The sequence below is a fragment of the Haliotis asinina genome, chromosome 5 (assembly GCF_037392515.1).
Source record: "Haliotis asinina isolate JCU_RB_2024 chromosome 5, JCU_Hal_asi_v2, whole genome shotgun sequence".
Taxonomy (NCBI): Eukaryota; Metazoa; Mollusca; class Gastropoda; order Lepetellida; family Haliotidae; genus Haliotis; species Haliotis asinina.
In genome coordinates, this window is record NC_090284.1 from 5942442 (window position 1) to 5954843 (window position 12402).

At 38.2% G+C, this 12402-nt stretch overlaps 2 protein-coding genes across 2 annotated transcripts in view; both read right to left on the reverse strand.

The window, feature by feature from the left end:
* Positions 1-12402, reverse strand: part of LOC137283503 (netrin receptor UNC5C-like) — a 352179-nt gene that overhangs the window by 168321 nt on the left and 171456 nt on the right. The gene's annotated exons all lie outside the window — the stretch shown is intronic.
* Positions 10900-12402, reverse strand: part of LOC137283447 (sperm-tail PG-rich repeat-containing protein 2-like) — an 87548-nt gene continuing 86045 nt past the window's right edge. The window contains exon 12 of the mRNA XM_067814945.1: positions 10900-12057. Coding sequence (XP_067671046.1) covers positions 11926-12057 — 132 coding nt within the window. The 3' untranslated portion in view covers positions 10900-11925. The remainder of the gene's footprint in view (positions 12058-12402) is intronic.

Consider the following 12402-nt stretch of genomic DNA (forward strand, 5'->3'; position numbering starts at 1 on the left):
CGTCCTCGCCACTTTACGGAGGCGGCCAGATGACCTTACACCGAGGCGGGACTGAACTGGACTTCGGTCCATCTGTTTGTCCAAGGGTGGGGCAAACAACTGGACCATCACATCTACGGGGTCAAGTGCAAGACAGATCTTCACTTGAAAACCACTTAAACATACAAAGGGTTGTGCACATCATGGCCGTGGAACAAAGGAACCACGAGTATCTCAGTCTTAAGGCTAAGACGACCGATTAGTTTCAGCTGCTGTTGTGGCCGGTCTAATTATTGATAACGACAGAACATTCCTAATTACCTCAATCATATACTCGGGAGTCGTGGACATTCAGCTCATTTGCTCATTGTCAGTTAGATCCCCTCATGCCGCCATGTCGCTACATCATCACAAAGAAGAGGACGTCAGAACATGACAATATCTGTTTAACGCAATCCCGCTTTCAAACAAACAACTATACCTTGACATACACAAACACAGCAAGAATAACACAACATGCAATATTTAAACATACAATAATAAATAAATAGATAAAAATCATTTTAACTTTTGTGCACACAAATCAGCCAGGATTGAAGTCATCTCGATATCTCTTACAGCTATGTTAGGCTACAACACAGTATAACCTTGTTCAATGATCTTCACGATGTTTGGAAGGCCCAGTTTACCCTTCACCTGATTTGCCCAACAAAGGACACAGTTCCCATAGTTCACCCCTCTAATTCACCTAATTCAAAGACTTCTCCACACACGCTAAGTCCATCAATGGGATTTGTCGTCAACAACCTGTTCACTTTTTCATGTAGTTTAACCATACATTAGCGAGGCACTGAGCCGCAGGATTCCATATAAACATTGCGTAAGGTCCGGTCAACCGTGAAGACCTTTACAAGCAGCTCCACAGTTCATTACCCCGTACAACTAGTTACCAACAGGTGGTTGGAGCACTCAGCTTAAGCTCCTTCACACTGATTTCACATTGTATGTTCCATATAATAATCACGACAAATTAATAATTGTGAAGATGTGTAAAAAGCACATGATTGCCTTCCATTGATACGAGTTACCGAGGCATGAGAATTTGAAAAAACGTATGAAAACACATGAATACTACAACGTTTAAAGGATTTCAACATGATTTAATGTTATTGTCGGATTTCATATACCCTAGTTGTAAAGATTACAGATTGGGGTGGTTTGTTTTGTGAGTCTTTTTCAAGGGCATCCATATAGAGCAAACTTTTAAAGAACCGATGATAATACCTTTCAATCTAAATGTAATTCAAGTTATCAGAAGGCTGTGGGCCTTGACAACATAATTTGATATAAACAAAAAATAGACCGTGTACGTTATCAGTAGAGATGTATATTCTTAATGTAAATATGATATACGTAATGTTTCATTATGTTTATAGTGAAGGAATGCTGCTAGATCTGTGAAGCAAAAAATAAGAGGCAAAACGGAACCCGTTTTTATTTGAGGAACTCGATGACCCCATGGAAGGAGTACTGTCTTAAATCCCGTTTAACTTCCGTCTGGCACCAATGGGACATATGCAGTCTATCTGGCTAAAGGAACGCTTTCAAGTGCAGATGAAGACATCGGAAGTCTCTGCCCGCACTGCTATGTCGCATAACACTTCACAACATTTCAGATGGCAGAACAAACCAAATAAACATCCAGCCACCATACCACGTATCTTCTCCAAGATGGCCAACAGGAGTCTAGCATAAGACAGTAAATATTCAAATCAAGAGTAAATTACACGATGTACATCACGCATGTCATAGAGGCAGACGACCATGTCTGACAAACATTGCATAACGACATACGGAATTCAAATGGCGACGGTTACGGTTTGTTACAAGCTCGAATCAAAGACATTTCCATGCAAGCAAGGTTTGGATGACTTGAGGAGCAGACGGGCGTGACAAGGGCTCGCTATTTGTCCGGGAAGAGACGGTGGTGGACTGATGCGATCAGGAGATGTAACCTCATTTCCTGGAAGAACGGAACCGAGGATACCAGGATCTCGCTCAGATTTGTTGCACAATCGTTGATGAACCAGAAAATCAGACGATCGAATGGCAGTTTTGCAGAATTCTCACGAACGAACGTCTGCTAGTCTTCCAGCACAGTTAAAACGTGCGTGATAACATCAAGAATTACCTACTACTAAGACACTACCTTTTAAGCTCCCAAAACTGGATAAACTTCAAAGACGTTTAATCAGTGACGCCTCTGTTCCTTGGAAATGAGACCAGCAGGTGTAGGGTTTTGGTCATGAGCTGTCTACAAGCAGTTGAGGGTTGGCGGGAAACCATGATGTGTTTGTTCACTGATGTATCAGAAGCTTTGATTCCACACGTCTTTGACGGCACCATGTCGTTAAATTGTTACATTTTGCTACATACATACGCTGGAGGTTTATAGCTCTTCCTTCACATTGGGCACCATTGTGTCTTTATCTGTGACCGAAAACCATGCAATAATTCACAAAAGTAATAAAACTGCTGTTTCCAAAAAGTTATAAAGTTTGTCAAGTTATGTCAGGTGATCAAGCCATATTTTTAATATCTACTCAACAAGCCATATTGCTACGTTCAATGCACACAGTGTAGGTTGTCACTGCGATTTTCATGACTGTGTTCTGGATGTTAAAAAACTTAAAGTCATCGGTAGTGTCTAATAAATTTCTGACCATTAACATCTTCGTGTTGTAATAACCCTTCTGTTTAGCCAGTGAACCGTTTTTATTATCAGTACGCACGTGGTGTATGAATATTTCAGTAGACACACGTATCATATAATCAGGGTCTTTGAAGCAGGTTGAAGAGTATCACGTTTCGACCTAGAGGCACGCTGACTGCTCGCTACAATGCCAATACAAGTCCAGTCATTCAAGTTCCTTTAAAAACACCATCAGTACGTGCACGTTCGGCACATTCCGGCCATCTTTCCTACAAGCAAACTTTCCTGATTTCATGGTCTGACGAGCAAGGTGTTGTGCAGGAGGGTCAGGTGTAATTGTGTCGGACAGAGAATGTCCCCTTTACTCAGATGTATGACAGTCTTAACCTGTTTTGACAGTTTGCATAATCGGAGGAATTGATGATTGGAAGTTGAATGTTTTCCATTCAATGGCAGAAGAGGGTGCCTCATTTCCCAGAGAATGGTGGTGTAGAGAGTGATGAGGTCAAAGGTTTCTACTCAAAATGTGTTTCCTTGATAATCCCTTCAGGTCAAGGCAAGTGCAAAATGGGATGCTTTTTGAGCTTGTGTCAGGACTACAAAGATCATTCTAAAGTGGATATTACATAACTACCAAACCCTTCCATAGTCACAAGAAATATCTGTTAAAACAGTCCACTGATTCCAGAAACATTCTATGAGCTTGTGTCAGGACTACAAAGACCATTCTAAAGTGGATATTACATAACTACCAAACCCTTCCATAGTCACAAGAAATATCTGTTAAAACAGTCCACTGATTCCAGAAACATTCTATGAGCATGTGTTTATACATCACTATCAAATGTAGTTATGACATCAGGTGTTCTGGCAAAGATAAGTACAGAAGTATTCCCCACCGCTGCCATCCATCCAGTCATAACTAAACACATAAGGGGCATCTGTAACATGTATTGATGAGTGGTAAGAATACTATTTCAAATGTCAATCAGCAAAACCATGGTGATTTCAAAGATGAATGTAAATATTGGACAGAGGGCAAGGAAACAACAATGGGACAATGTCATGTGATCAACCCACACACCTTTTCTATCCAGTCCATATGAGTGAATGGGGATGATGTTTATCCCAGTTATATACGTTTGTCACCTTAAAGTGTAGGGCACTTTCGTGCAAACCAACATTAAGGGTATTGCACTAATAAACCTAAAACCATAATTAGGTTGAACCAGGATAAAAACCAAGATCCTAGGACCAAGGGATGTAACTCTGCACAGCAAACTTGAGGCATCTTAGCCGACTGTGCCACTTGTGTCAGCAGTCTTTGTCAACCTTGACATCTGACCAGGAGAGACTCACTCTTGTCTGGAATAACTATGCAGCTCTGAATAATGCAGTGACAAGGGTACATGGCCAGGGATGTACCACATCAATATAAACACTTCAAAAGCATGGGAACACTAAGATCTGAGTCCATCTCTGTACACCACCTATGCTAATGTTCAACTCTCCTTCACACCAGTCAATCAGCCATTCTGACCATCAAAGGAACACAGCATACATACCATGCTGTGTAATTTAAATAATCCCCCAAGCGAAATCAGTTGAAAGTGGGTCTGGACTTATTTAATTAACATCATCAATAACTCATTCAGAGACTCTGTGTAATTTTGGTAATCCTTTAAGTAAAAACCTGTTGAAGGTCCCATTAGACTAACTTAACAAACATGATAAATAACCCATTCAGAGATTTAATCAAGTACTTTTGGGAGCATCTTCAAATGTCCAGATTCCAATTCCCACAGATCAGATACAGTGTCCGTTACATCACTGTAAACCACAGATGGATATCTCAGAAAATGGATGATCCTCAATTTGCAGATGGGAACTTGAAGATGTGAAAAGGATGGGAGTTTGAATGACTTCAAAAGTCATTAGACCAGATGGGCAGAGAAGGCTAACATTTGCAAATCCTATAATTACTGTTGTCCTATCTTTGTCCATCTCACAGTAAGGGAGATGAAATGCTGGTTTGAAAGTTGCATCAGAGGTCATGAGGTCACAGGTCACAGGCATCTATCTATGTATCTCAAGGATGTGATTACATATCAAAAAATCATAGAGGTATCGCTGGTGTACATTCATCACTGGAGGAAGTTATTATTGAAAAATAGGTTATGGCATCAGACAGGGCTACCTATCCCTGACCAGCTCCTGGGTCATAAGGTCAGCTGAGACAGGGGGCCATTTAGAATTCATATCTGCAGAGATTTATCTTCCATTTTGGGTAATTATTCAACTTGCCACATGCTGCCAGGGCTCCTCAACCTGTGGGGTTATGTGAGATGGACTATGTGGGTGTTATACTAATGTGTCAGGCCAAATGCCACCATGGGTATGTGATGATTTACATAAGTTCCAGGAAGTCATTACGTACCCAGCTCCATAATCACTTACTCTGTTTGTATTACCTCAACCCTAATATCATGGAGTGTAAAATACTAGAGGAATAGTTCCTGTCTTCTGTATGAGTAAAATTATGACTTCAAAGACAAAATTTTTAAAACTTGACAACATATGACTAAATGGTTCTTTTTTCCTTTATGAAAAACATAAACTTACCAGAATTGTTTCTTAACAAATTTTAGCTTTCCAACCCAGAATAATCTATGTAAAATGAATGATACAAAAACAAATTTTAAGATATTAAAAAAAAAAAAATACTCAATGGATTGAAATCTACAATTTTCTTAATGCATGAACACTCCTTTCACCTTAAGTAAATGGCTTGCCACAATACTCCCACACATAATCTCAATAACATTTCAATACCAAGTAAAAGCAATGAAACAATAAAAAGCCACCTAAAAATGTCAGAGCTGGGAACACCCTACCAATGACATTTCTATAGTAAACAAGACTCCCCCATAGTGTTGTACATCACACTTAATCAGGCCATACTAGGTGATAAATCTCAAACACTTCACTTTCATCTAGGCGTTCTCACAGATCACCAATTCCTGCCATGATACCCTCCAAAACAACGACAGAGATCCTAATACCTGAATGCCCAGGAGTAAAATTATTTGTACACTGCTAGCAAGCATTAGAGCGATTTTATTGAAAAGGCCTGATCATCCATGGCATAAAGTGGCTAGTTGATGATTGGTGTCTCCAAGGGCCCTGTGATTCCAGGGTACCTGGAGGGGCACCACTAAACGCTTGAACATCACTGTCAGCACAATTACTGCAAGCTAAACCATGGCTGAATCAGTTCTTGGGCACTTCTCCACGCAGTGCATTAGGAGATCATCTTGAGTACTTTAAGCTAGCCTTTAAAAATGAAATTCATACATGTGTGTGTTCCTAGCGACACACGATGATATAAAAGAGGAAGCTGGAAGGTTTATGTGGGGGAAAACATGAGCTGGGAGATTGAATTCTCACTTTACTGCTTTTTCACTACTTTTATTGTCATTTCAAAAAGCAAGGAAAGTCAGTATGACCAGAATAAGAATTTAAGGAAAAGTCTAACAGCATTACCTAAAAACACCCAGGAATTTGATACAGTCGCCATATGGCAAAGATGTTGGTAATTGTTCCATCATTCGTTAGATTATAAAGATATAGGACCTAAAATCATGGTAACTACTTTCTCAGCTGTACCTGAATTGATGATATCATTCCAACAAAATACGCTTCATTTTGAAAGGCTGAAAAAAAATTTAAAATAATCCTATTTATCTAATTCAATAATTTAACTGGAATATTTTTTGTAAATATAACTATGTAAACCAGTCCTTTCTGTTATGAAGTGTTACTGAAGATTAAGGGAAATTACAGAAAACTTTAAAAAAAGATTAAAAAAAAGACACAAGCCAGCAAAACAGGACGGAAATGCATAAAGAAACAGAAAAAATGTCACACGAAAATGAAATAGTTTACACGTTCTTTGAAGTCCTTAATTCAATCTTTGCCAACATTTTCAAATTTGGTGCTGCTGGTGTACGTGGTGCCCCTCACTGCTTCACCACGCTAGTACTAAATTACCAGCTTCCCTGAATCACTTCACAGGGACAACATTTTAATTGACGCTGATGGCATGCAAATTAAATGAGACTTTAGAGAGAGGTAAATCTTCCTCTTGGATTTCCTACCGTTCTGCGACACTTTGAACTTCATTACATGCTTAATGCTAGGGCATCTGGCACAGCGACGTGCACTGCCAACAATGGTGGGCCATGACGCTGGGGTAAATATGGCATTATCCCTGATCCAGGATGTATTTCATTAGTTCGAGGATAAATTTGTTAAATACGGAAATGTCAGTTACAGTGGCTACAATTGACAATTATCAGATATCCCATGTCTAAAGCTTGAGGGGAGTTGCAACACACCTATTTCTGATCTACAGCGGTTATTATAAGTATCGCATTCTCATGAAAACTAATTATCCATAGCCATCTCATGACTAAATGACTGATATAGGAAGTTAATGTTGGTTTCCAATAAAGTATTACCACCACATCGCAACAGAGAATATCATCATTAAGCTTTACATACTTAAACACACTGGGGATTAAACCAGGACTGTGTAAGAAGCAAGCACGCTACCCTCATGGCTCCATGGTTTCCTGCGCCAGTCACAGTCATCATCAGAGAATCAGTAACATAACAGCATCAGTCAAGATGCCCGGGACAAATGATGACATACCTGAGGAGACTACCAGAGCATCCAGTGCAAGCCATCCCAGCTACCATCTCCAGCCAACATTCTTCGCAAGTTGCTCACACTGATGAAGTATACCATTGCTGATTTCTTTACAACCTCAAATTATAGAAAACTTCTATCCAGTGTTAACTAACCAACTCATCCCATTAAATGCTGTCTCTCCCCCTAACACCCCAATCCCTACACAAAGTTAACCATGCTCGCAGTGACAGACACGGGAAAGTGAAGTTAGTAGGACCAAGTAAATTGTTTTACATATGCAACTCAAAGACTAACATGCACATACATCAGTTCTTCTTTTCTGTCCTCACAGCATCAAGGGACTGCTAATTTATTAGGAAGTTGGGAGGGAGGCTGGTAATAGGACTGTCTCACATCAAGCTGGCCCCACCATCTTACGCAGCATTGTTTAATGCCGTCTACATACATTTATACATTTTCATGACCCCTCCCTCCTATCATACTAGTCAGCGAATGATAAACAAAATTAATATATATTTTTGTAAAATATAACTGTATTATATTTTCATGTCCAGCAAAGATGTGAAAACATTTATCAACTCCTTGTACTTTTTTCTATTTTTTGTGAGCAGCCTTTGACCCATCCCTGATTGCTATCTTACAGTCCCATCCTAAAATATGGCCAGTCACTTATAGAAGAACATCTCACTGTCAGCAACATGGAGAGATGATATGTATACACCATATGACCTACACCTAAATGCCAAAATTCTTCCAAAATGCCATTATGATACAAATATCAATGAATAGACCCCTACCTACATGAAACCAGACCCCTAGCTTCATCAAGTTCTACCCACCAGGTCTGTTCAATAATGGTAACAGAAAATGCCAGTCAAACCTTTCCTACACGCTGGATGTTATTGAACATAGAAACATCAAAAGTCTGAAAGCTTTCACATAATGTAACATATCAGTCAATCAGGCTTATTGTCTAAACTCCATCTGGACTCCATTAGAAGTATACAACATCAGCATGTCTCTTGGTGCACAGCTACCAAGTGTGACTCTTGGCATTCATTCACAAACTGGCTACAGCCTTGATCAGTAATTGCCTTAAACATGTAAATATCTTCCACACATACACAGAAAATGTCCAGTAGGTCTAGAACTTGTATCAAAGCCTGACATCGTTTTGTGACCAGAGGTCAGAGATATAGATAGAGGCAGTTTGAGCGGCACAACAAAGGACTCATTAGCATGGTCAGTTGTCTGGCTTACATCACCCAACACTGATAAGCTCAATACAGAGGCTAAACAGGTTTCTTTGGCAAAGCAGATGAAAAGTTTCCCACAAATTAGTCCAGACAAATTTGTTCAATAAGCTACGTAACCGGATTAGCTTCATGGAATAATTGCTGTCTCATTAATGGCAGCTATAGCTGTTTGTGTATTGCTGATGTTCGATATGAAGCAAATATGAATTAAGAGCTGAGAATCTGTACTGATATGAAACATTGTGACAAACGGAACATATTGAATATCAGGCTGGGTACATGAACCTTGTGTTGAAAAGCCAGCTTAAAAGAAAAACAAATATATGCATAATGCAAATTGAGTCATGCAAAACTGACAATGTGGAAAGAAGAACAGAACATCGGCCTGAACATTGACAGTGAAAATGCATTAATTTTTTGTGCATTTAGACAATAATCTTCTGTATGAATGATATTTAAGCCACATTCATCGAAATACTGAATTTATACAAAATTACATTCTTAGTCATAATTTACATTTGCTAAATTCTAAATTTGAATCGCAATCTACATTTCCTTGTCTGAAACCAGCATAATGTACTTTTTACAAGCCAGTTATCACTAAATACGTGTCATGGACGATGCTCCATATTATTCAGCCCAGTGACTCACATTATTTAGTCAGGAAAGTTGCAATTTGAAGTGTTAGAATGAGGAATTTGAGACCCAAAAGGACAAGGAGATAAAACGAGAATCACTGACACGTAACTTGAGTCACTCTGTGTATCTATTATTTAAAACAATCTCAATGTTTGGGTGTCATTCTATTCATTCCGAATCCATTCTTGCTAAAAAGCCCATTCCAGTCCTACTTTTATGGACAAATGGATGTGGCTTTCACATCCCAAATCGGAAATGTTGATGACGCCAACAGATACAAAATGTGGCAATATTTCATGGCATCCCATGGGTACAGAGAATCTCACAAAACTGAACATCTTCTAATACAGCCACAATATTATGTTGGAGTTACAAAAACATCACCATCACCAAAATGTGTGGTTTATTACTTGGGATATGAAATATTTCCATGCTAACTTCTTCTGATTTAGACCATGTCATCTGACGAAACAGACATTATATTTTATTGTTAAAACATTTTGTTCCTGCCATTATCTTGGTTTGTATGCAGGCCGAAGAGGTGAGACAGAATGGAATAATATTCTCAGTTGTATCACTGAGTCAGCTTGTTTGAGGATGAAAACCCAAAGTCATTCAGGTCGTAAATGTTTATCACTTTGCAGAATGTATAAAACGTCAACGCCAGAGAAAAACAAGTTTTGATTTTCCTCCAAACCAGATTTCAGTGTCATAAAAGACATAGTTTAAAATTAAATGAATGGACTACTGACATCAGTGAAGACACCAAGTGTCAGAGGAAAGGTGCCCTGCTCTCCCCGCAATCTCAACCGCTGACAAAACCTGTATGAAACTAGACTGTTTGGAAGAGCTGGTGTACATGGAATGGACAGGATGAAACACTCAACATACACAGGCTTATGCTGATGTTACAAGAGGTTACAATATTTAGAAGAAAATATTTCACATGAAATACATCATACTATGAAGATGACAGTGTCAAATCTATGTAAAGAAAACTGAAAAAGAATAATTTTGAAACATAAATGTTTCACGCACAAGATAAATGCCACTATTATGTCTAACGCCAAGGAAATGACTAGCAAAATACTTTCTCATACTATGTGAACATCACACAGATGATGTTAAATGTTTAGATTTCATAGTTGATGGCAACACAACACTCATCATTAATGACCCAGTCAAATACTACACAAGTTTCTCTCTAAAATTGTTAGCGATCGACTTGTCAAGAACTGGTTATCAAACACACTTTACTTGTGAAGTTCTGACACATTTCGTATAATCAGCATGACATGCTTTCAGGTACTTAGCAGCAGCTCCTATTTCATATCCTCAAATTTGCATATCTAACAAAATTAGCATGTCAACTGGTCATATTTAGAATACGTAAATTTGAGAAAGATCAAAAGCATATTAACATGGATAAGTACTTGGCCATTTACCAGCATAGATAGTAACAGCAGCACCGGAGGAAACAGCCAGATGAATGACAATCTTATACACAGTGTACAGAATCTGGACAAGTTTCCTGTGTAATAAACATAGAGTATTGTATAAAAATAACAAAACATCAACAAACATAACCAAGACTGTGACATGATAAATGAATTTACTGACAACAGTGTGCACATCATATAGACATATAGTGGTATAGTAAAATAGACAATAACTTTCCTTATTTTCAATATTACATCACAAGATGTCCACATTATCACAGCACAGTCAATGTGAGTTGCTTTATTAACAGAAACTGCACATTTCTTAACCCTTCATACTTAAATGGACATGTATGGACATTTATGGACATTTTACATACAATACTGACAGGTGAATGCTGATGGTGAAGTACAATTCATAAATTACTGGATATTGTGATAAAATAATAATACTCCATGTAAAGAATGGAAGTGTATAATAAACAATAGATTGGTTTCTTGACAACTGGTCTTGTTAACAACAGGAGCATTAAAAGTCAAACCCTAACATGATAATTCTGGACGATAGCGTCTGGTTGGATGACATAATATATACATGGACACAGCAGTAGAAATGTACTTTGAAAATATTAAATCATTTCAGATGTTCAAATCACACTCAAAACCCACTCTTTAATCAAAGGACTTATGAAATGGTAATATATAAAATATACCTTTTTCCATACAAAATTATTACTTACATAACTTCAATTACCAGCATGATGAGAAGAACAGCACTTCCAAATGTTGGAATAGATCAAACAATGAAATGATAAAACAATTCCCTAACAACTGCTTCAAAATAAGCTTACTGGACATCATGCAAAATTCAAATGGACTACTCCAAAACGAAAGGTTACGAAAATGAATTTTGCAAAAAGTTAAACTTTTACATGTCACTTTTTGATGTCACTTTTACAAACCTTTTCTCTCTTAAAAGAAAATTTATACTAAAACAAGGACCTTAACTGAGACACAGTTGTCATTGTTCATTGTTTACCTCCTTAGAAATGTACAGCCTTAATGCTTTTGGACTTACATTTTACCAACTTATGTACAGAATGAACAGAAACTTCCTATGGCCAGGAACAGTGAACTTAAGGATAGGTTTCTATTAAATAGTTCAATCATTGCTGCACGGACAAGTTAAACTCCCAGGAGAAAAGCATGTTTGGCTGCACTTCCTTGATGCACTGGTTCCACTTGGGGCACAACTGGATTGTTCAGGGTGGCATTAAATGTTCCTCTCAAAACTGTGTCCTGAATCAGTGGCGAGTACTGAAACACAAACCATGACTACCATCAGCTCAACAGTCCACACACACACACACCTACACACATATATGACATCATTAACATGTCTCACAACTGCGTACATATATAGCCAAATTTTGTCAATGCTCAATTCTAACATGATCTATGATAGTGTGTGCCCTGTGATAAACTGTGCAACTGTACAACCTCTAATAATCATAAGACACCTCTGCTACTGATTCCACCTCATAAGCAGGTGCTTATACAATACCATAAAAACAGTGATAAAGAAATTCATGTGGAACCTGAATATGTATAACAACACAATACAATTCAGTACATGATGAACCATTGAAAATCTGAGTCAGA